This window comes from Rhineura floridana, chromosome 1 (assembly GCF_030035675.1).
Source record: "Rhineura floridana isolate rRhiFlo1 chromosome 1, rRhiFlo1.hap2, whole genome shotgun sequence".
NCBI lineage: Eukaryota > Metazoa > Chordata > Lepidosauria > Squamata > Rhineuridae > Rhineura > Rhineura floridana.
Window position 1 is genome coordinate 177,486,616 of NC_084480.1, and position 25,671 is coordinate 177,512,286.

At 39.6% G+C, this 25,671-nt stretch overlaps 1 protein-coding gene across 5 annotated transcripts in view; it reads right to left on the bottom strand.

Moving 5' to 3' along the window:
* RALGAPA2 (Ral GTPase activating protein catalytic subunit alpha 2) overlaps positions 1-25,671 on the bottom strand; it is a 299,150-nt gene that overhangs the window by 233,806 nt on the left and 39,673 nt on the right. For all 5 annotated transcript variants that reach the window (XM_061587941.1, XM_061587904.1, XM_061587913.1 and 2 more), the window contains exons 6-13: positions 23,122-23,299; positions 18,346-18,461; positions 17,632-17,770; positions 16,560-16,759; positions 10,518-10,742; positions 6,282-6,455; positions 3,977-4,114; positions 2,606-2,754 (exon numbers count right to left, since the gene is read on the bottom strand). In XM_061587941.1, the coding sequence (XP_061443925.1) occupies positions 2,606-2,754; positions 3,977-4,114; positions 6,282-6,455; positions 10,518-10,742; positions 16,560-16,759; positions 17,632-17,770; positions 18,346-18,461; positions 23,122-23,299 (1,319 nt within the window). The remainder of the gene's footprint in view (positions 1-2,605; positions 2,755-3,976; positions 4,115-6,281; positions 6,456-10,517; positions 10,743-16,559; positions 16,760-17,631; positions 17,771-18,345; positions 18,462-23,121; positions 23,300-25,671) is intronic.

The window sequence follows — 25,671 nt, forward strand, 5'->3', positions numbered from 1 at the left end:
GCGCTACAAGGCAAGCTGGCAGGGCTGTCCTTTGAGGCTAAAGCAGGTGGCTTTCAGGATCGTTCGGACAACTTTAGAATATATCATGGGCTGGCCAGCTGGGCTGGGAAACACCTGCATACCCTGGATTGTCACCCCCCCTTTTTCACCTGACCTGATATGGGGATTGTTAGTCAGGGGGTGCCCAGTGGTTATCATCCTTTGAAGCTCAGCAGTTACATGCAGCGGCCCCCGCATTAATTTTGGAACCTTCTGGACGGGGGAGGAGGTGGCTGGGTCCAGGTCAGACTCTTCTGCATGAACCTTCCTGTGGTCCGAGGTTAGTTTTGAGGCAGACCAGTGGTGCACGGGTCGCACCATCGTTTTATGCTGCCCCAAGACTGGACACCTGCCCTGTGAGGGCAGTACAGTGTTTCTTGGATACCTGAGGCTCCAGGATTGGTTGTTTGTTATTCATGAGGACAGATCTCCCCTCGCAAAGTTTTGGTTTAGCACCGCAAGGCCTGATGGCAGACCCCATAGGGGCTTGGGACATGTTCCTCTGGAATTTGAGTTGCTTACATGATGATGGAGTTGCCTACTGGGCTCAGTCTATCTTGGGTTTTTATAAACGTGGGTGCAGGTACTGGAAGGTGGAATTATGAGGCGTACTGGAAACATTCACACCTGGGTGAGCCTGGAGGTCCAGGACCCAACTGTCCACAATTGTTTCTGCCTTTGGCAGGTTGCTGGATGGGGACGGAGTGGAGGCACAGCCTACTCAGCAGCTATGGCATGATCTTATGGGCTGGCCTTGGGGCCACAATCTCAAGTTGGTTTGCAGCTGGGCCTCAGACGGTGGGCCATGGTTCAATGGCTGGGTCGACAGAGTATGCGCTGGGATGGGCTCCTACCCATGTGGTTCCAGCAAGGTTTGGTGTGGATGGTTCTGCATGAGGTGGTCATTCGCCTGGGTGGGAATGACCTTGGTTACTTAAGGGCAAGGCCCTCAGTTTGCAGGCATGTGAGGACATGCAGTTTGTGAGACGATGGCCTCTGGTCGTCTGATCTGGTCAGACATATGCCCTCGTTAGATATGGCGTTGCTTGGGGTAGTGGTATGGGCACACAAGAGGGTCAACCGGCAGCTTCGGTTGGCACCTTTTGGCATATGTGGGTTTGGCTTTGCAGTACCCTGATATAAGGCACATGTGGATTGAACTTTACAGGGCTGATGGAATTCACCTGACTGATGCAGGGAACAGCATCTTTTTGGGAGACCTGCAGAGGTGTTTGCAAGAGGTGCTTCTCAGCAGTGGGGTAAAGGGGGACTAAATAGAGATTTGTCCCCCTTTTGGTGGTGGATAGGTGCGGGAAGGGAAGTAGGTAAGGACAGATTGGTGGCCCCCTTAGGCACCTTTGGAGGTGATTGGTGGTTCCGGAGGCCTGCCAGGGAGGGCTTTATGGCCCGAGGGCAGGATATGGACTGCTTCTGGGGCCTGCTTACCGGAGTTGTATGGCCCTGGGGGGTGGTGACATGGGAAGGCCCCCCTGCTCACCTCCAGGTGTGGCTGGGGTAAAGGGTAAGATAAGAAGGCTTACACTTGTCCCAGCAGGGGCTCGTCGCCCGAGAGCTGTAACCAAAAACTTGCTTATAGATAGTTCCGCACCTAGGTTTTCCTCTACAGGGTAGTTAAAGTTTGGTTTATAGTTTAATAAAGTGGCCCTTTGTTCAATCCAGTTTATTGTGTCGTGTGTATTATTTCAACCCTCTGCCGCAATTGTTTTTCTTTTACAAATCAGAATTATCAATAACAATATCTATTTTAAGAATCTGTTCTCAAAAATCAGCAGACCCTATGTTTACATTTTTCTGTGCTATGGCTTCCAAGTCTTACTGTTTCAGTTAAGTGTCTACATATGTGCAATGTGAAAGGTTTAGTAATCGACACTTGTTGTCAGTTCCAAAAACCAAATTCTAGTCTCACAAATTAATTGAGATGCAGAGTTCCAATTCGTGTATTAAGACAGATGTACACACGGGGTTTATTTACTTATTAAGTTTATACCCCGCCCTTCCTCCCAGGAGCCCAGGGCGCCAACTTTCCTATCATTATTATTATTTGTGAGAGAGAAACATGTAGAGATGTCCGTGCATGAAGAAAGGATGGGAAACGCCTGCACTCACACAGACTACATAAAATGAAATAAAAAGTGTCAATGATTTCCACAATTTATTTCTATGTAAAATATTCCAGATGAGTTTTTAAATTACTTTTTTATTTTCAAATTTAATAAAGAAAGAAAATAAAAATAAATAATAATACATGGGGTTGAAAAAATACTAAACTATGTTAATTATTTTAACACACTTCCGTATTTTTATAAATTCATATAGATGTTTTAAAATTCTGAAATATACAAAACTAACAGCACAGTCCCATACATGTCTACTCAGAAATAAGAACTACTGAGTTCAGGGGGGCTTATTCTCAGATAAGTATGTATAGGATTGTATCCACAATCCTATACTGTACATACTTACCTGGGAATAAGCCCCATTTTCCAGATGTGTTACAAAAGTGAATTTATTACACCTAACCATAGGGAAGACATTAAAAACATACCAGGTCTTTTTATTCATTGGAAGATCCATTATCATGCGCCTAAGTATACTCAAAACCGCTCTGCAAGCATCAACTTGCTCTTTCAGGAGTGCAGGTATTTCAGTACATGGTTCCAATAAAAATACATTTGCAGAGTTTGTCAAGAACACCTTAATATTTTGAAGAAGGAAGGAAGGAGATAGGGGAAAAAACATCAGTCAACAAATTCTATTCAGAGTTACTTTCTAATGTTAAACTATGCTCTCTTCAGAACATTTAAGATACATTCCCAGAACCACAAAAAAGGAAGCACCTTACAATCCTTTTATGACAAAAGCCATACAGTGTGTAGTCCTGAAAATATGTTCAGGTAGCACTAGGACCACTCATCACCATTTTTTAAAAACATTTTTCAGTACATAATTACTGGAAAGCCACAAAACTATTCTATATGTGGTATTTCCCTTCCTAGAAGAAAATTAAAAGTTCCTCAACAAGACAATGGGGGTTCTAGATTGTGCCTCTGTATGAACTTTTTCCTGTCCAGCAGTGTTAATGGCTAATATATATATCATCATATATTCTGGTCTTGCCCCAAGATAAAAAATTAGCAGACATCATAATATCCAATATTAAACATATGACTGCATACAAGCTACCATACAATCCAATTACGATTCTATTTTGCTTTTTTTAAAGGCACAGTATTATTGAACCAAAATGGTTGTACATTTATTGACATCTTGATTTCAAGGGTGTGTATATGTGTATATATATGAGCCTTCCCTTTTTCCTTTCCCCTTTGCCCCCCAATAAAATTATTCATGTTTTGACATTTGACTTCTTTGATTTTAAAAGGCAATTCTCTAGAATGTCTCATGAAAATCTCCTCATGGTCTAACAGCACAGTGGTTAAACTGCCTTTTGTGTTAAAATATTTCACAAGATTTTTGTTTTGTGTCTCCTTGGCTTTGGGAAAGTAAATCCAAAGGTCCTTCCTGTTTAATATTTCTAGAGCTGAGGTGAAGGAAGGAGTCCTTGGCATTACAACTTAAAAACTTCCAAAGCACCTAGGCAGCCTAGAGTGTTCAGGCTAGAATCAGCCTGTAGTAGTAGATTATCACATTTTTGGGGAGAGGGGCTTACAAAAACCACCAGTAGGAAAAGTCCCCTCCCAAAATCCATCAAATCAATTCTCAGATTTTTAGCAGCCAATAATATATTAGTGATATTTAGGGGGCATGAATTCCATTTTGTGTCTACTAGTTCTGTAGAAATGCATATAGTCTGTATATATATTTAACATTCATCTTCAGACACAGAAATAAGCTAGCAACAATGAAACTAAAAATCTGTTCAGTTTGAACTTCCTCCTCTTCCCATAAATTTTACCTGTAGTGTAGCTTGAAGACCTGCTTTAATATTCTCATTTTCATCTTCTAACATACATCCTTTGTTAACAGCATTCGAGAATGAGTATGATCTTCCCCAACTGGAGGATCTTTTATGTCCAGAGTGGCTAGACGTAAGCTTAAAAAATATATTGGACAATATGGACTGGTTAAGATAGGATAATCATATTTATGTTAAAATGGTTAAGATGTAATGATCCAAGTATCATAGATCAGTGCAACAAGCACAAGCAAATCATATGGCATTTGAGGCCCTGTGACTCTTCAAAACTCTGACAGCCTTAACTTGCTCCAATTTTAAACATGCTTATGTAGAATGTAGTCCCCAATGAAATCAGTGCTATTCTTAATAGAGTTCAGCAGCTTCAACATCTTTTCTAACGAATGACTTCACTTCATGTTAGTGCTATCACCAAGAAAATCAGTGCTGTCATGCATAGGCTCCACACAACTGGGCACCGCATGAGACAGTATTTAAATATCAATACTTCTACTTGGAGCAGCACTGCAGAGGAAAAGTTTGGTTGACTGAGAACCAAGAAATTAGACCTTGCCTATATGAACACATTTAAGACTGGAAAAACTATGTCTAGTTCTTAAGCAACTAGAAATGACCTAAAGAATGTAATCAAGTTTAGAAGGAAAATATACAGTAACTTTCCAAATATGCATTTAAAGACTGAGACTAAGAATTTGAACACTGGGTATAGAGATAAGTGAATTACATTTCAGAATGCTGCAACTCTTTGAATGGGTTGAATTACTTGAACTTTGTATTAAAATGACTTTAATTCCCTTTGGTAATAGTATATATGCAACCAATAAATATTTTCTGTGATATAAACAGCAGAAAATGATAATCTCTGACACTCTATCTGCAAAAGTTCAATTTTATACTGGGATTATATCAATGGTTTCACAGATGTTCATCAGTTGTGCATTACATCAGTGTTGCATTGAAATCCACACAAATTAGTTACAGTCTTCTGACATTTCAAAATGAACTTAGTATTTTGGTCCCTGTCACAATTTGGAAAGGGAGAGAGACTGGATTGTATCTGGAACAGTAATATTTTATTTACACTTTTAAAAAGCTATTAAGGATGTCCCAAAAACCTCTAGCAATTTTTCCTTGATTAAAGAGAAAGGACTAATATTAGAACTTAATATTTCAACCCTGCATTAAGAGCAAAGCTTCATTAATGTTCAAAAAGCAACCCACACATCTATATTTCTAACTGATTAGAAATTAACTTCAGTAGCAAACATCTGGATTCTAAATCTGAACACTGCAGACATGTGGCTCCTAAGTTTTGTTCACATACATAATAAAACATCTGAAGGTACAACTATGCTTTTAAGGCTGTAATCCAAAACATGCTTTATGGGAAGCGAATCTCATTCGACACAATGTATCTGACTTCTGAGTAAACAGTATGTTATTATTGTTGCAATCCACCCTGTGATCATTTAATGATGAAGGGCAGGATATGTTTTACATATAAAACAAACATGCATAGGATTGCACTGTATGATGTGCATAATATACATAATTAAATGTTGCTATAAGCCTGGCATACTATAGAAAAGAGGAATTTCACTACAAGTAGCACTCATAAACCAAAATAAAAAATAGAGTTTGCTTCTCAGATGTTTCACCATTTGCATTTTTATTTTTGTAAAAGGCCCTGGAATCTATCCTGATGAAAGGTGGCACATAAATATTTTTAAGTAAGATAAATAAATTTCATACTATCACATGGAAGGTTATAACACACACTTGGGAAGAAAAGATCCCAAAGTGCTCCATTTGCTGTTATTAGAAGGTATTGAGTATTCAATCTGTGTAAGAAGTTGAGGCCAAAGAAGTTAAAACATTTATTGAGCAAAGCACAACCTTTGCTTAACCATGTAACATTATTTTATTTGCTACACATCTTCTCTCAGTTGCATTTGGTCATTCTCAGAACTTCAGTACTCTAAGTGTTAAGTTATAGTATCCTGCTGATTTCTTTGTAAATATCCCAAACCCCAAAGTGATGGTCAGCAATACTTCTAATGGAAATAATACAACGCATAAACTAACTCAGTCCTCTCTGAAGTGTGGGAATGCACAGGAGAGGAACAGGCACATAACTAGCAGCAGATAGCTAGATACAAATCAACAAATACAATTAAGTTTGTGAGGTTCTATCGTTCTTAGCTGGTCAATCACACATCACATAAACCACAATTAATTACACATTATAAACTATTCACTTATTTTATCATGGCTAGTAGCGTACCTGTTTGCCATCTGTGTCTGTTGTTGAATGATCTAAGATGCCTTCATCATCTGGAACATTTTCCTTCATATCTGGTTCTTCCATGAACATGGGCTTCTCTTGGAGTATCCACTTCCTATATACCTTCACTACTTTTTCAGTTGAAGATATCTCAGATGAAGGCAATAAAAAAGCCTAAAATGTCAACAGTACACATTACTGATACATAATGTAATAAAGCATACTTGTACAGATTGAAAGTATATCATAGATCAAGGGTAGGAAACTGTTGACCTGCAGACTAGAACTAAGACCAAGAGACTCACAACCTTTAAAAAATTCATAGTCTTTTTTATGTTTTTACTTCCCAAATGAGTCTTTGATTTCACAAAGCCAATATAAGAAGTATGGAAATTATTATTGACAGAACAGATGGTCAATAAATTAGGCTACAATTCTATGCATATTTCATTGGGAGGAAGACCCACTGAACATAGTGGTACACACTTCCATGTAAACAGACAGAATCAGACTAAATTAAATAAATACTGTAACACAAGACAACCAACCAATTCAGATATATATAACAAACACAATTGGCCTGACATAATAATCTCCTGAATGTACTGTATCTTCATGAGGTGTTATGTAACTTACCTTGTGAGAGATCCATGAACTCCAGAAAACCCCCAAAGCTTATATACCTCACTATGAGTGAGATTTTTTTTGTCCCTTCTTGGAATAACATAGACTTTTGCCTTTGTAGCTTGTGACACACATGCAAATAGTCTAAGGTCAGCTAACTACTGTAATTCACATGTGTGTCAGAAGAGGGCAGCCTGCCTGCATTCCACCTAACAATATTCAAGCTGTCCTTGTCTGAAAAGCTAAGAATATTGGGGGTGGGTGGGTGTTCCAGCACCGGTCTTCCTTGTTTTGTTTTACCTGTTTATTCATAGGAAGATCAATACTTTTCACAGGCACCACATTTGGTATCTTTGTGTATACTTTTCCTCCTGACTTCACTTTTGATTACTACAGTAGGGGCCCACTAATACGGCGGGTTAGGGACCAGGCCCGTCATAAAGCAGAAATAGCCATAAAGCGGGCCCCCATAGACTATAATGGGCCATGTTGCGCAAAAATGACGTCAAAATGGCACGCGACAGAAAAAACCACCGTATTAGCGGAACAAGCGCTGTAAGAGCGGGGCCTTTCCCTAATTGAAAACCACCGCATGAACGAAGCGCGGTAAAGCGGAACGCCGTAAAGCGGGGCCCTACTGTATACTAGTCAACACTTATATATTCCTCAGTTTCCTCTCTAGAGGTATTCAGGCAAAATATGTTTTGTTTAATTTCATCTTAAACTTTATTAGAACTTTAACATTTTGCACCACAATCCTAAGCATTGTGAAAATAGCATTTAGAAATCCTAGTGAATTCAATGGGACTTTCTCCCTGGTGTGAGCACAGGACTGCTGTCTTTATTTTCTTACAGTCTTAACTACTAGAGTTGTGTCTCAGCTGCCTCGTGCTTTTATCTTCCATACAAGTGTGTGTGTGTGTATATATACTTTCTAAAAATATTTTTATTATATAGACACCTCTCCCCCACTTTTCCAGGACCTTAGGGACAGATTGCATGGATTTATTTTATCCTGACAGCAACATACGGCAATGTAGGTTAGGAAGAGAGACAGGTTGGCCCAAAGCTTGTGCATCCCAGCACTAGGGATGACAAGAGCTGTCAATTTCAGGTCTATCACTTTCTCAGTTTTCCAATCTTAAATTCAGCTCTCCACATTTCTGCAGCAATTTGTGATTTTTTTTTAAAAAAAAATTCTTGTGAATATTCTCCAGCATTTCAGCGCAGATTTCTCCTAATAAGCACAGTTTTGAAGGCAGTTTTGACTAATGTATACATTTTTACAAGCGATTTCTCATCTTATAATGCATTTTTGCATGTTATTTTCACTCATATATTTGTTCTTATGCACTTTCCCCTAACATACGCATTTTTGTAAGCATTGTTTGGTTGGTGAACTGCATTGCCAAATTCAAATACGTCCGAATTTTGAAAGCTGGCTGTGTTTAGGTCCTCATTTTGTTTTGGAAAGTGCAAATTCGATGATTCAGCTTGAAATGCGAACTGAACACCCAGCACTAACTGTAAACTAACTGTTTACATGTATTGTGAATTTCCCTGAAGATTGGTCAATGGCAACTGTGATTCCTATTTATAAGAAAGGTCCAAGAATAAATCCCAAGAACAAACAACCTTTAATCCTGTTGGATGTGGTTAACAAGCTTTACACGAGGCACTTTTTCAAAATGTTGGAAAGCTGGGTGAAGTCAGAACAGCTTTGGGCTGGACAGCAAGGTTTTCATTGTGGCAGATCAACAGCTGACCATTCTTTTCTTCTGAAATCCCCAGTAAAGAAATATATGCACCCACCACACCGCTCTCTTTACAGTGCTTTTGTAGACCTTTGGGCAGCCTTTGATTCCATTTCACATTCCTGCCTCTGGCATAAATTGCCCCCCTTAATATAGACCATAGACTGCTTAGAAGAATCCAGGGACTGTATAATAACTGTAGCATACATGTTGGAGTAACAGCAGGGGGGGATCTCTCGAAATCCATTCCTGCTAACAAGGGAGTATGCGAGGGCCTCTCCTATTTAACTTGTAGCTTAATTATATAGTTTCTTCTCTATCAGGAGTGGAGTTTTCCCCTCTCGGCTGAGAGACAAGGATATTTCTATCTTATTGCATGCTGATGATGTTATCCTTCTTTCATATACGCAGGGGGAATGTGTAGACTTCTGAGAGCCTTGGTCTATATTGTGTGAAGGAATTCTTACATGTTAACTATTCTAAAACTAAAATATTCCTGTTTGGTAAGAGAAGACAGAAATATCATTGGCAGCTGGACCATCAGCGACTTGAGCAAGTCAGCTCTTATAAATATCAGGGTGTGATGTTCAAAAACTCTGGATCTTGGTCCACCCACTTGAAAACTGCTGCACAAACAGCTGATGTAATGCCCACTGCCATTTTCTGCTATGCAGCTTGACCAGGTGGTAGGCTAGTGACACTCCTCCTTCAGCTTTATAAGACTAAGCTCTTGCCCCAGGTGCTGTATGGGGTCCTTGTTTGGGCGGTGTCATATATTGCAACTTTGGACCCAGAACAATTTAGTTCCTGACAAGAGCTCTGGATGTTCCCAGATCTACTCCTAAGGCAGTTGTACGTTTGGAGACAGCTTGTCATTTGGTAAAAAATTTAGCCCAGAAAGCAGCCATGTACTATTAGCTGAAGATAAATCTTTCAGCAGGCCTCCCCCACTCGTCCTAAGTGACATATGAAGATATGAGATCAGTCATGGGCCACCAAAATCTGCCAGATTATTTCTGACTTGGGCTTCTCAGTGGCCTATTTGATTATAAGGGGCTATAGTTGTGCTCGTCTGGAAGTCACAAGGAGTTTAACTGATGTTAAACTACTACTCCCGACTACTTCCATGCAAGCGTCTTAAGGGGCTTCTAACCAAATAGAAACTTAATACTCTGCAGCTGATGGAGGTCAAGGGCTGATATAATGGTCAATGCAAGATGAGCAGATATTGCCCTGCTAGATGTTGGAAGGTAGAGGACATGGTTCACTTTCTCTTAAAATGTCTCTTATATTCAGACCTAAGAATTGGATATCTTGTGCCCCTCATTGCTGGTTTTAGAGAAAATACCTTTTTAAAAACTGTATTTTAAAAATTCTATTTTTATTGGCAGGAACAGATTTCTATGCGACTTATTTAGTTGCTAATTATGTTAAACTAGCCTTAGAGAGGAGGAAAATTGCTGTCCCCTCTGGTGATAATGCAAAGCCTTTGTAATTAATTGACTAATTTAAATAATTCATCTTTGCACTATTTTAGTGTGTTTATATAACTGATTTATTCTTTTCTAATCTCTGGTTTTAATTTGTCTTCTTCTTTTATATATATACATTCATATACATGCAAAAAGCCTGGGTGGCTATTGTTCAATAAACTGAAGTGAACATACAATGATGTACGTCAGGAAGAGAGACAGACTCGCCCAAAGCTTCCAGTAAATGTCAGGACTGAGCAAGAATTTAAAGCTGGTATCATGACACAAACCCTGCACACTACTACTACTGCTGCTGCTGCTGCTGCTACTGCTACTACTACTACTGCATATCTACAACATACATAGAGGCATTTGCCCACACTAACCTGACGAAATACTTCATTGACAAAATTGACATAACCTCGTGTAGACAAAAGGATCTGTTGCACCATTTCATACACTGCCCGGTGTTGCTCTTCAATACTGCAAAAGCTGGAATCACTGAGCCTCCTCTCAGGCAACATGCTATTAGTGGAATGGCTTTTCTCCTGATCCGATGGGACACTGTTCTCCGTTTCAGGATTCTTATCTTGTACTGCACCACCCACAGTCTTAAGTAAGGTGGGGAGGAGGGAGGAAAGAAGGCAGCAAATTATAACGTATGAACATATTTATGAATTCAAGAAAATTAGTTGTTAGCAATTAAATGTTTGATTAGCACCACCAGGTACAGAACTGAAGCTGCTAAATTAAAGATTAAACCAAAAACTGAGATAAGGATCATGCTAATGATATATTCCAGATGAGTAAAATGTATCCTATTCTCCACTTTTCTTTTACTAGAGCCTATAGAAATAAAGGGATGGGAAGCTGAATCAAAACAGCCAATAATTACTTCAATAGTTTTGCCATTAAATATTCAGCAATACAGTACCACAGTAGCCACAGCTCTTTCAACTATAAAGCTTCATTTGCACATAAGCATTAATTTCATAAGCAGATTTGAATAGACAATTTTGAAAAGCTGAGGACATCTCTGCAGTGCAGTACTTGGAGCCCCATTATTTTGAGCAGTGAACTTGATTTCACATCACAGTACTTTGGAAACTTATGAGGAAAGGGAAAGTTTACCTTCCCTTGTTCTTGGCACCAATATCTAAGATGAACTCTTTGTGGGACTGAACAAAAGGCAGCAAAGAATCGCAAATTCTCCTCATAGCAATATTTTTTCAGCTGTTGAGAATAGTCTAGTCTTGGCACCAGAGTACCCATATGCAAACAATTTTTGAAACAATAGGTACTTAACTCAACCACTAACATTCCTAACCAATATCACATTCTTCACCTGCTTTGGGAACCCTGGCTTGAAACTTGTCTTAAGTGCATGTAGGTTAAAAAAAAATGAGGTGTTGGTATACCTTGATAAAAGTGCTGTGGGCACCACCACAAAATGGTTGACGTAGGGAGCACAAAAAGAGGTGCCAATACTCCATACCGATGAGTACCACCACAAAAAAAGCACTGCAGACCTGCATATATGAAATGCCAGATCAGCTCTTATTTGTACAACTACACTCATGGTTCAGGCTTTTTACCTTTTAAGAAATCTGCATGACGTGATCCTTTCACAAGCAGCCACTTGTACTAAAAGGAATGTAGGATGGAATAATATCCTAGTGACAAATGACTTGGGATAGGTGGTGTTAGTGATAGTACACTGGCTGTGGAATATCCTTCCCCTGAGGTAAGACTGGTGCAAACTGATTAGTTTTTAACACCAGCTGAAAACCTTCCTTTTCTGGAGGATGATGCATGTAGTTATCTAGAGCCATCTGGTTTGTCTTCAGAAGGAACAATGAAGTGAATTGGCCAGGGCCATAGTTTAAAACAGTACATACACTGATATGTTCATCCTTGACTTTACAAGAGAAAATCACGAATATTCAAGAGAACCTTGCTGCTATATATTGGGAGTAGGTGATCCATGGAGTTACGTTCAGATTTTCTGACCTCTAAATTACAACTTACTTTCTGATGCAATAAATATGTATACAGTGCTTTGCAAAAGTGATCAGACCCCTGATCAATGCTCTCATATTACTGAATTACAAATGGTACATTGTAATTTTGTTCTGTATATTTTATTTCAAAACACTGAAACTCAAAATCAATTATTGTAAGGCGACATTGGTTTTATGTTGGGAAACGTTTGTGACAAACATGGACTGCCTTCAAGTAGATCCTGACTTATGGAGACCCTATGAATAGGGTTTTCATGGTAAGCGGTATTCAGAGGGGGTTTACCATTGCCTGAGGCTAGTCCTCCCCAGCTGGCTAGGGCCTGCTCAGCTTGCCACAGCTGCACAAGCCAGCCCCTTGAACTCACAGACTCCAGACTCCCAGCCAGGCTCTCCTCCCCACTGTGCTATACCAGCTTCTGTAACAAACATAAAAAACTGAAATATGTTGCTTGCATAAGTATTCCACCCCCGTGCTGGACTTCCGGGAAGGGTGACTTCGCTTGTGCCTGCTTTTGAGACGGGCTCCCGCCTCAAAAGAAGCTTATTCAGATATACATCAGTCAGAACATTTTTTTTTTGACTGATGAAATTTCTCCCAGGCAGGGAGAAACGTAGAGATCAACCTCAAAAGCCTGTTTTTGTTGGGAGGACTGGATTTCATTAATTTATGAGAAAAGGTCCAGCCAGCAATGCCGGACGGACTTCCGAACAAGCTCTATCTGATTAATGCGATACGTTTATCTTTTCTTCAAAGAGAAAACGGACTAACAGGCAAGCACCCTTCTTTCTATTATTTTTTTTACTTGGTTTAAATTGTTGCAGCAAAAAGAGATTTGTCAAATGAATCAGCTTTAAAGAACTTCTGGGTGAGCTATAACTCTTCTCTGTTATTCACGAAATTAACAGCTTATCTCTGTTTCTATTGCAAAAAGCTGTCCTGGAAGTGCATTCTAAAGATATAAACAGAAGAGGGATTTCTATTCCGAGGAACATTATATTGTCTGGGACTATTCTCTTTTTGGTCTATTTTATTTTGACGAATCTGCTTCTTCACGACGCCACTAACTGTTTTGATGCTGGGAACTAAATTTGTTTTGTGTTCTTGAACATAGAGAGATAAGGCAGGCTGCTCTGTTTATACTGTGATGTCATCAAGCCTGGAATATTAACCCAATTGTTGCTGAAATAAGAAGTGGTTCTTCTTTATTTTTGTTTTGTTTTGTTTTCGTGGTTTTAAAAATGGCAATCAAGAAAGTGGCTGAGAATCTGGAAGTAATTATGTTTCAGAAAATAATGGATGAGATTGAGATAACGAAACAAACCCTGCGACAGGGCAGTAAGGAGCTGAAAATTGAACTGAGCAAAATGACGCAGGAGCTTAAAGAAATAGGGGATCCTGTGAGAGAGGAGAATGAGATCAGAGATGAGAAAAGAAAAAATAAAGGGAAGATACAAGCCCTGGAGATTGGAACAAATGTGGAATTGGAAAAAGATCTGGAGTTTATGGATATTAGAAATAAAATCTACTGTTTGGAATTTAACGTTATCTCTGAAGAAATTAATGAAGATATTAGAGATAAAGTTATCAATGGCTTGGATAATCTTCTGGACTGGAATGATGTGATGGAGCTTGATATAGAGAAAATCTATGGAATTAACTGCAGCCATGTGACAATGGAAAAACTCTCAAGAGATGAGCCAGTGCATTTTGTAAAAAAGAAGAACAGAGATATGACTTTACAACAATATTTCAGCAACTTATTCAGAATTGATGGCAAGAAAATATTTGGGATAGAGGAAATTCCCATCAGACTCTTATTATATGACTATGGCTATGACAGCAAGATTATTATGGAATACTGATAATGGAAGATTGGACACTGAAATTACTGGACTTAACAGGACTATTGAAGATGGAAGATGGAATTAATATGGATAATGGAATAATGACTATTGAAATTATTGGACCTAACAGATTTTGATGAGATGGATTAATCGATATGTTTATTTGGACTATGGTTATGACAATAAGATTATTATTATTATTAACGAGATGGATTAATCGACATGTTTATTTGGAGAAAAATTGATAGATATATTTCTTAAAGAACTGAAACCTCTCTTTGACTTTTTGTGGAAAGAATAAAGTAATGTTTATGAGATTTGATGATTAATTAAGATAACTACTGGAGGAAAGTGATTTTATAATATAATTTAAGAGACAGGATTGTTATATATTGTAGACCTACAACTGATTTGATCTGCGACAAATGGGAAGTCAACATTTTATTTTTTTGTTTAATCATTTTTGTTTTGTTTTGTTTTTTGTCTTTGAATGTTTTATGATTTTGTTTTGTATGTTTTATGAAAATTTGAATAAAAATTATTGTAAAAAAAAAAAAAAGTATTCCACCCCCGTGCTGTGGAAGCTCCCAGTTTACACAGATGAAAGAAACTGCCCTATCGAGGACACAATTACCATTGGCCTCCACCTATGAATCATTAACATTGCAGTCACATTGTCAGGATAAAAGCTCCACTGTTGAAGAATCATTGGTCAGGCTGTGGATCTGAAGGAAAATGAAGACCAAAGAGCATTCTACAGAAGTGAGAGATCATGTAATACAAATGCATAGATAAGGAAAAGGGTACAAAATAATATCCAAATGTTTGGATATCTCAGTGTGCACAGTTGGATCAATAATTGGGAAGTGGAAGCTGTATCACACCACCCAGGCACTGCCAAGAAAAGGCCGTCCTTCAAAACTCAGTGCTCGAACAAGAAGGAGACTTGTGAGAAGCCACAGAGAGGCCAACAATCACTTTGAAGGTGCTACAGAGTTCAGTGGGTGGGAGTGGAGTAATGGTGCACCAGTCAACCATATCAGGAGCTCTGCATAACACTGGCCTGTATGGGAGGGGGGCAAGAAAGAAGCCATTACTCAAAAAGTATCATCTGAAAGCACGTCTGGAGTTTGCCAGAAAACATGAGATTGCCCCAGCTGCGATGTGGGAAAAGATTTTGTGGTCGGATGAGACCAAGATAGACCTTTTTAGCCAAAACTCAATGTGTGGTGCAAATCTAACACTGCCCATGCCTCAAAATACACCATCCTTACAGTGAAGTATGGTGGTGGCAGCATCATGCTGTGGAGATGCTTCTCATCAGCAGAGACTGGGAATCTTGTTTAAATTGAAGGAAGAACAGATGGAGCAAAATACAGGGAAATGTGCAAGAGAACCTGCTTCAGTCCACTAAAAAACTGAAGTTTGGGAGGGAATTCCCTTTTCAGCAGGACAATGAACCCAAGCGCAAGGCCAAAGCAACACTGGAGTGGCTCAAGAACAAAAAGGTGAATGTCCTACAGCGACCCAGTCAAAGTCCTGATCTCAGTCCCATTGAGAATCGGTGGCACTCTTTGAAAATTGCGGTCCACAAGTAATGTCCAACCAACCTGAACGACCTGGAGCGAATCTGCCAAGAAGAATGGGCCAAAATCCCTCTGACACTGTGTGCAAAGCTGGTGCATACCTACCTCAAAAGACTTAAAGCTGTTATTGCAGGGAAAGGTGGCTCTACCAAATATTAACGTGTGGGGGTTGAATACTTATGCAAGCAACATGTTTCGGTTTTCTATGTTTCTTACAAACATTTCCCAACATAAAACCAGTGTCACCTTACAATAATTGATTTTGAGTTTCAGTGTTTCAAAATAAAACATCATACAGAACGAAATTATAATGTACCATTTGTAATTCAGTAATATGAGAGCATTGGTCAGGGTGGGTTACTTTTGCAAGATACTATATAATTTGACCATTTCAATTTCATGTGGTGAATATGTTATTCAAATATTTCCTCACTATCGAACAGCAAACTGTTTACAGCTGTACTACCTCATTCCATTCAGCCTGGCTACCACTCCACATATTTTCACAAAGCGATTGGTGGTTAAGGTGTCCCCAAGGCATCCATAAATTTCTATGTTAAAGTAGCTGTCTAATGAAAACAACTCTATCTAGATAATACCTCACAACATGCATACAACATCAGCCATCATCTCACAAACAGGGTTTAAAAAGGTGACCTGGAAAAAGCCTACCTTGGACCTTTCTGAAAGTTTATTTGGGCACAGGTTACAAGAGAAGACATATTACTTTCTTCACAAGAGTGCTTTACTGAAAGCCTGCAATGGCATATATTCTACTGCTAAAGAAAAGTTTCTTATGCTACATATTCTATTTAATTACAGCTAACAGAAAATCTCAAAATGTACACGTTGCTTGGATAAAATAAATGTTCAAAAGCCCATATAAAAATCATAGGTGATTTAACATGGCATTAGCTGTAACATTCTGATTTAAATCCTTGTAGAAATACAAGCAAAAACAAAATTTACAACGAACCTGAATGATTCTGGGCAAAACATCCCCTCCATTCTTAGAATTCTGTGTTGGTGTGAAGTACTTCTTTTCCAGAAAAAAGTTTACAAGCCATTTTATAAAGACTACACGAGCAGTCATGTATGGTATTTTTGTGCTATAAATGTTTTCATTATTACAAGCTACACTAACATATGCTGGTTTGGGTCGCGGGCCAGGGATGTCTGCAAAACAGAAAACAGGAAATGTAATTTTAAAAATTCTGACCTTATGAACAGAGGTTCACGGTGTAATCTTTCCACTCAGTGAAAACAATGAAATCAGCTTACTCAGAGTAAGCAATATCTCTGTATAAATGTTGAGGTCCATGTTTGAAACCATACACAGTCATAAAAATGATCAGTTGTCTTCCCCAGACAAAAAATACAGGAAGGGCGGCTGAAATGTAGAAAGTCACTATACAATGTATGAGGAATCAAAATTGACAGAAAAGTTTCACAATTTTCACATGTGAACTGATTATCAGATGTGTCTAGCATTCCACATCTGCAACCAAATTATATGAAAGGACCTAAAACTAAAATTTTTTCACTTTAGCTTTTAGTCAGAAATGAAGCTTTTATTTCACCATTGTTAAAATTCTGCATAATTAGAGACAATGCTGCAATCCAATGCACCCTCACCTGAGAGTTAAACTCATTTATGTCAGTTGGACTTGCTCCAAGCAAGCATATATAGGATCAGGCTATAAGACAAATATTGATCCTAACATGTTCACTTCAAAAAAAATCTTCTTGTACTTCTTACTACAACCATCTAAAGTTAGGTCAGTATCAATATTGCAGGTAGGTGGGTACCTTATGCCGCTCTCATGGTTCTCTGGATCAGGGTGAACATATGTAGAACCAGAGCATTAAAACTAGAGTCAAATAATGTTTTGTTTGACAAGAAAATATATACACATTTGAACATATTTTCTTGTCAAAGATGAATTACTTGGCTCTAGAGGTATATTTAAACCTTGATTATGAAAGCAGCATAGAAAAAAATACATAATCTTGCTGTTGCAACAAGTGAAAATAAAATGGCTACTCACCAAGCACAGGTTTGTAAAGGTCGGTTAGTTTTGTAAAAGCAGGAAATAAATTAGGAAGGTAATATTTTCTGAACAATGCAAAGAGAAACTTAAATCCAGTATCACGGTTCTCCTTGTTCTTCCATTCCAAGCTTGCAGCCTGTACCAGAGTTAAGAAAGCATACAGAATAAAGAAAAGTAAGTCTAAATGAAATTTTTTACATGAGCATTTTTAAAAAATGCACTTCTATCCAGTCTCATCTTGAGGCCCCAAGATGGACAACAGTGAAAAACGATGCATCCCACTGAACAAACATTAAACAAAAAGTACTCAGTTTCTGATGAAACTCTGGTAGCTACTGAAAATGCCTCTCTATGTTACCTTGATATCCCAATGTGGTACCCAGTTAATACAGACAAAGTAATACTCTTGGGTGATCTTAAAGATAATGTTAGAACAGAGTAGAAGGCAGCGTCTGAAACATGTAGGACCTAAGCCTAGGCTTTGATCTATAAAGCACACACAATAATGAAAATGATAGATCCTGATTAACATTCCCGGCTGTGACTTATGTAATTGCACCCTTCATAACTTACAATACCTTGTTTTCTGTTCTTTGGTATCTGAAACCAAGTACAAAGAGTAGTATTGTGTTTCTTCACATATTTTGTGGGCAAGCAAATATATGTACAAGTTAACTGATGCTAACAAAGTAGATTTACATGTATGCTCACCTGGATTACCATATATTTTAACAGTATCTGAAGGAAGTAGCAAGTTGGGTCCTCAGCAGTCCTTTCACCAGAAACATGTGGTAAAAGTGGAGTTATTTCTTCAGGATAAATCTTTGCTAAAATAAGAGATAATTTTTGAAAGATTTAAGACACAGTAGCATAAACAGCTTTTTTGAAAGAAGGGAAAACCAATTCGCTTAGGCAGAAAGACTGCTGGGCAGCAGGGTAGGCAATAAAATCCCTTGCTTTCAGACAACTTTCCTTCTCTCTTGTAGACAAAAACCGAATCTGAAGTGTGTCTGACATTTTGGGACAGTCCCATAGTTGTCATGAGGTACTGGGTTGCTCTGGATCTAGTGGCATAGCTATTATGACCCCCCCTAGGACAATAATCCTGGGAATTCCCAACATCAAGGTCAAGACCACCTTTATCAGCTCAGACAGGCAGACTAAAGAACAAAGAGATGGGTGGTATGCCAGCATCCTCCTCAATATGTTCTACTCGCCCAACACAAGATACAAGCGCTCCATATTAGCACAAGACAGGAACCATGGAGAAACAGAGGGAATTCTGGTAGACCAGAGAGACTCCCCTCTCTCTGATCCTCAAGTATGAATTGAAGGGTTTGTCAATTTCAGTTCTCACCATTTCTCATTTTTTAATCTTAAATTCTGTTCTCCATATTTCTGCAGCAATTTGCTTTTTAAAATCCTCATTAAAATTCTTCAGCATTTTGGCACTAATTTCTCCTAATCAACACATTTTTATGCAGTTTTGATTAACGTACAAATTTTTGCAAACAATTCCTCCTAACATAATGCATTTGTGTATGTTATTTTCACTAATATATCCATTTTCATGCACACTTTCTCCTAATATATGCATTTTTGTAAACACTGTTTGGTTGAAAAACCGCATCGCAAAATTTGGGTAAGTGCTAATTTCAAAGGATGGCTGTGCTTCAGTTACCCTGTTTTGGAAAGTGCAAATCTGATAAATCCAGTTTTAAGTAAGAACTGATCAAATTTCTCTCCCATCACTATCCTAAAGTCTGGTGCTGAACTGATTTTTTAGGAGTGTACTACTGGGAAAGATTAACTCCCCCTGGTTCCTGCTTATATATGACAGGTCAGACTCCTCAGCCACAATCAAATGAAAGAGATCTTATTTTGAACTGCCCTGGCTTTCAAAAACAAGAAGATATATTTAGTCCATCTTTCTACAAGGCCACATGAAAATTAGGGCTACAAATTGATTCATTAAATAGACAATAAAAATGTTTCTATCCCAATTGCTCCCAATTAAATAGATAGCAGAAGTTAATTTAAAATAAACTTAACAAAATAGGGCCTGCAACACATCGCTTAGGGGTATTCACAGGCCCCAACAAGGAGTTTTCCTGTTCCAAGATCCAGACAACCTGGAACAGAAGTCTTGCAGTGCTATCTGGAGCTCAGGGAGGTGGAGTTCATAAGGGAGAAAAGTAAGGACAGCACTTTTTCCCCCTCACCCTGCTGAAGCCTTCATTTACTACACTAGATAATACTGAACGGCTCAAGTTCAGAGGGTTACTAGCCATGAACTTGAGCATTCTATTGCTATACAGCTAGGGGGAGGAACAATTTCTAGCAAAGTACCCTTTTTCTAGGTGTTCCTTTTTCCTTTCCTCCCTTCTGGGACTTCCCTGTAATGTGCATTTCCCCCCTTCCCATCCACATCTCCTACATAGCCACTGAGACTAGATCCTTATCAGATTCTTTTTTGAGACTTTCTAAAAAGTCATTTTTCTATTGAGTTGGTAAACTAACATGCTTCTGCAAACCTGGAGAGTAAGCCAAGTATGCAGACAGTACTACATTGTTTTTAGGAGTCCCTCTGTCGCTGAGAAAATGATAGGCACAGGACTACCGAAGTCTGGTATTAGGGACAGTAGTATAGTGGCGAATTTAAAAGTGCAGGGTCCCTTCACGATAGTCACACCACACCCCCTCACAGTCATATCCTCTTCTAAGATTATGCAACCTTCTAAGATTATTTATTTATTGAATTTATATCCTGCCCTTACACCTGTAGGAACCCAAGGCAGCAATACAATCAATTTGTATTTTATTCAATAAAAGCAAGCTTTCAGTCTCTGAATTTGATAAGTGAGTTGTTTGGACACCAGGAATCCCAGGGGTCTGAAAGAGCTGCTGTTTTCCCCTCCCCTGCACTTAGCTAGTGGCTTCTGTCTCCTTGTAATCTCCATTTGAGATCAGGTACTCCTTAAAAGTTATTTTCAGCAGGTTCTACTATACAGTAAGTGTGGGTGGACGTTAAAAAATTCCATGGTATACATGTTTACTCAGAGAAGCAAGTCTCTTTGTATTTAACAGGGCTTACTCCCAGGTAAGTGGGTACAGGATTATAGCCTAGGCTTTCTTGTGAGGAAAGGACAGAGAAGGGTTCATGATGAGAGGGCCCCTTGTGCACACCCACCTGCAGATCAGCACACTTAAATACAATTGGGACTTCCGCATGCATCTAAACACACAATAATCACGCTATTGGTTGAAGCCTGGAGGTATACCAAGGGCAGGGGAAGTGGAGAAAAAAAAGTCTATTTCTTTATAAAGGTGCATCATTTTGGTTAAAGGAAGCAAGATTTATGCCTATGATGCAACACTATGTCCCCTTTTGCAGCCATTTACACCTTCTTCTATATCTTCACAACAGGCCTGTGAGTTAGGCTGGGCCCAAGGGCACCAAATGAGCTTCATGGCTGAGTAGGGATTTCAAATCCTTTTTGCTTAAAAGTGAAAACAAAATGCTGTAGTTATGAAGTATTAATAAATAACCACAAAAAATAAATTAGTGCTTGATTTTTTAACTATTTAAATCTTGAATTAATCCCAGCATGAGCATCTGAACAGAATTGCTTTGTTGTTGTTACGTGCCTCCAAGTTCATTATGACTTATGGTGACCCTACGAATCAGTGACCTCCAAGAGCATCTGTCATGAGCCACCCTGTTCAGATCTTGTAAGTTCAGATCTGTGGCTTCTTGTTTGGTCTTCCTCTTTTTCTTGACTCCACTGGGTCAAAGCCAAATGGAAGCCCAGAGGCTGATGCGCACAGATGCGAAAGGAGAGTCTGGAGTTGTACGACGTACACAATAAGAACATGGAATGTGAGAAGCATGAACCAGGGAAAGTTAGAACAGAATTGCTATACATCTTAAATCACTTTCAACTCCCTCCATCTGAAATACAATGCCTGATTGTGCACTGAGTGTAGCACTGTCAGCCTGAGATCAGCAGGTGAAAGACCTACAGCGACATAATTCCACTCCTCCCAACAGAAACACCCAGCACACACCCTTTCCCCTCCTTCAATGTACTTTTTCTCTCTTTCCCTCCCTAACTCCTGGCTTTGGGCTGGAACAAAAGCACACATCCCCAGCCCCCTTTTTTTTGCTTTTTTTCCCAACGGGAGTTAGCAATACACTTTCTCTCTCTCTCTGCTCCCAGACTTTTCTGATGATCTTCCTACAGTTGTTATTAAGGTACACACTTACCTGGTAGTAAGCCCCACTGAACGAAGTGAGTAAGTACGCATAGGAATGGGCTGTAAGACTGCAACCCAAGGCATACTTACTTAGGAGTAAGTCCCCATTGAACAAAAGCTCTCTGTCTCTCTCCATCACACACATGCTACTTGAACCACCACCCCTTCAGAAAACTACTCCCTGGGGCAAAGGAAAGCACTCACTTGCAGACAACAGCATCTTCAGCATGCTGGGACCCATCAATTACTCCATACTTCCCTTCAGAACTTTTTTTTAAAAGCAAACCTCAGTGTCTCCCCCAAAGCTTGCTGCTGGCTGGCAGCCTGAGCTTGCAGTGATCATAAGAAAGTTGGTACCTGGGCTTGGCTGTCCAAATTCCTCTCTCTGTAAACTTCTATCTCCCAGGTCCTCCTGACTCTCTCTTCCCCACAGCAACAAATGGTGGGAACCAACCAGTGTGCAAGGAGGATCCATGCTGACTGCTTATTGGCTGTAGTGACTACTCACCTTAGTGGATTCAAGGCCCATCTCTCCCAAGGCAACCAGGAAACAGGGCAGCTTTTAAAAGCACACATGCTTGGCACTTGGAAATTGTGCAACTTGATTGACTCTAGAGACAGAGGGACTCTAGGAGAGGGCCAGGAGGGGCCCATCTGCAAAAAAAGTAATGAGACTGCGTCCCAAGGAGTCTTGTGGCAAATACACACCTGATTAGAAGGAACAAGTAGCACCTGCAACAAAATGTTGCAGCATATCATATCTTAACAGGAGCACTCCTGTTGAAGGTTACAGCCAGCCACGTCCTCCTCCAGGATGCCCTATTCCATTCCTTCTCCTTGCCAATTTTCTGCTTTTATTTTCTCAGTAACGCTCAACAGAATGGGACTATAAGTTTGCCGGTAGAGGAAGTACTTAAGAACTACATGTGACATCTGTTACCTTACTAGAGGCATTATTTCCTGTGTGTGAGATCAGGGATAACACCACCACTATGATGAAGCTGCAAAAATACTTGTCCATCATTTAAAAACAAGAAATCATGGTTTTTTTCTTTAGATTTTTTTCCCCAAATACAAATTTATGGAGATTTAATGTACGGATTGACTAAAATTCATATGACTAATCAACTAAGGTTTCTTTCATCAGGCTGACAGCCTAACTAAAAACTTACTCAGTAACTTTCTTTATCTACAAGCTTGAGAGAAAATCTGACAATAGTAAAGACTAACCGTCTGCCAGACTGGAAGGAGGGCTAATGAGGGTATCCAGTGTGCATGGACCTCTTGAGGACATCACTGCAGGAAAGCCAGGCACAAGGCAAGCAAAAGTTAACAGCTGCTCTTCTGCACAATTTGTCTGGAGAGCTTGTAGCCAGAGAAGAAACAGTCTGATTCCTTCACATCTTATCTAAAAATGAGACACATTTCAGAAAACAATATAAAAAATAACAGGCCAACAATACTGAGAAAATAAGAAAAAGGCACAACATCTTAATAAAGTGCTTCTTTGTACCATATATTCCGGCGTATAAGACGACTTTTTAACCCAGGAAAATCTTCTCAAAGTTGGGGGTCGTCTTATACGCCCAGTCATCTTATACGCCGGAATATACGGTAGTTATTTCGCAAGAGTGGGCATTGCTGGACTACAAATTTAAACGGAGCCGCAGCCGCAGGCTTCAATGGTCATCGCAGCGTAATTAACTGCCACGGAGAAAGCCGGAGGGAGGGGGAGGCAGAGCAAGGGAAAGAGCCGCAGCCGCAGGCTCTGGGGCCGCCGAAATAGGCGGCGATAAAAGAGAGAGAGCGAGGCGGCGCGAGGCGGAGAGCCGCGATCGATTAGACTTGCGGCCGCCTGCTGAGCGAGGGAGAGTCACAGCCGCGATCTCCCGGAATCGCCGTTAGGATCGGCAGACAGCAGCGGCTCCTGCGAAGCTAAACGAGGGCGGAGGAGTGCCGCTGGGCGAGAAGGAAAGCCGTAAGCTCCCTTAACAAAAGGAGACTAAGGCAGCCACCTTAGAGAGAGAGAACCGCAGCCGCGGTATCTCTGGGAGCCGTAGGCTAAAGTTCTGGGGGAAAGGATCAGGGAAGGGAGGGCCCCCCCCAAGGAATTCCCCAGGAACAACGAGACAAACGATGTCAAACACAAGACAGAGGGAAGGAAGAAACGTAGGATAGACAGATAACAAAACCTTCACACTGGGAAACGAATACACAAACAAAAAACAAGAAACTTAGCTACGCTATCTGGAATAACAAACTTGTTCGATACGAAGGCAAAAATGGCATGTCATAAGCAGGGGTAGTCTTATATGGCGAGTATATCCCAAACTCTATATTTTAACTGGAAAAGTTGGGGGTCGTCTTATACGCCCAGTCGTCTTATACGCCGGAATATACGGTAATTGCCTTCAGTCATTGCTGCTGTGAAGGGTCGCTGCATTCATTTTGTATACAAAGGTTTAACCTTTGAAGAAGTTTGTCATTAGTTTAATCAGAGATGGGACTTTATTTATTATTTTTATTATTATTACATGTATATACCACCATTCCTCCAAGGAGTTCAAAGTGGTGTACATGGTTCTCCCCTCTCTATTTTACCTTCACAACAACCCTGTAATGTAAGTTAGATTGAGGGACAGTGATTGGCCCAAAGCCACCTATTGAGCTTCATAGCTGAGTGGGGATTCGAACCCTGGTCTCCCAGGTCATAATCCATCACTCTAACCATTAACAGCACACTGGCTCTCACTGACTTGGCACAATGGTTAGTACTGTCTTATTTGCCAAAATCCAGGCTTCAGACAGGACCATTATTTCCATACTTTAGATATTTTAGAAGGAAGATTTTGCAATGTCTGAACAAGTAGGTTTGTTACGCCTTTCTCATCCTAACTAGCAAGGGTAGCAGGATATTAGGCAGGCACCTTTGATATATTGTTTTTGGTGCCTGCTAAAGCCTTTTTTGTTTCAGCAAGCCTACCCAGGTAATTTTATTTTGTTACGTATATTTTGAACAGCTGCTGAATTTAAGATTAACTTGCTTTTAACATTCAATTGTATTAATACTTTTAATGAACATTTTATATTCTAGGCAAACCACTGAGAGCTTATGGATGATGAAGTAGTATATAAGTTCTGCACATAAAATAATAAATAAATAGGCTGTATTTATGTGCACCTTGACAAAGAGAAAGATCCAACAAGTGAAATTGCTGAGCCAAGTAATAAAAATGACTGCAGCAAAACAAAATGTCAGGTACTAAACGCCCCATTGCTCAAACATGGAAGAAACAGGCCCGCAATGAAGAAAAAAACCCCCAGCAGCATAGCATATGCTTACTGAACTCAGGGCTGAAGACTATTTATTTCTAGGTCATCCAGCATGCTTGTGTAGCATGCTGCAATACTCCCCTTAGTGTTCAAGGTTTCTTTTAACCTTGCTATACTGCTGTGCTGTCTTTGTTCTGACATCTTGCAATAGCTGACCATTTCAATATTGCTTACACCTACTTATCCCTAGACCTTATCGTGCAAAGGCCATCTTTATCGTTGCTTCTTATCATATTTCAAAATAATGAAGCTATACTGTTCATATTTCTGTGGTATGTTCATACATATTTACCTCTGTACCAGGCTACTGGATCCTATCAAATAAAGCTCAGGGTCACTATTGTGCCTACTTGATCCTGACTGGAAGTGTGCCTACAGCAAGAGCCACCTCATTAGCATTACAAGCTGGCTTGCTAAATCTGTCATGGATCTGAGAATTCTCATTCC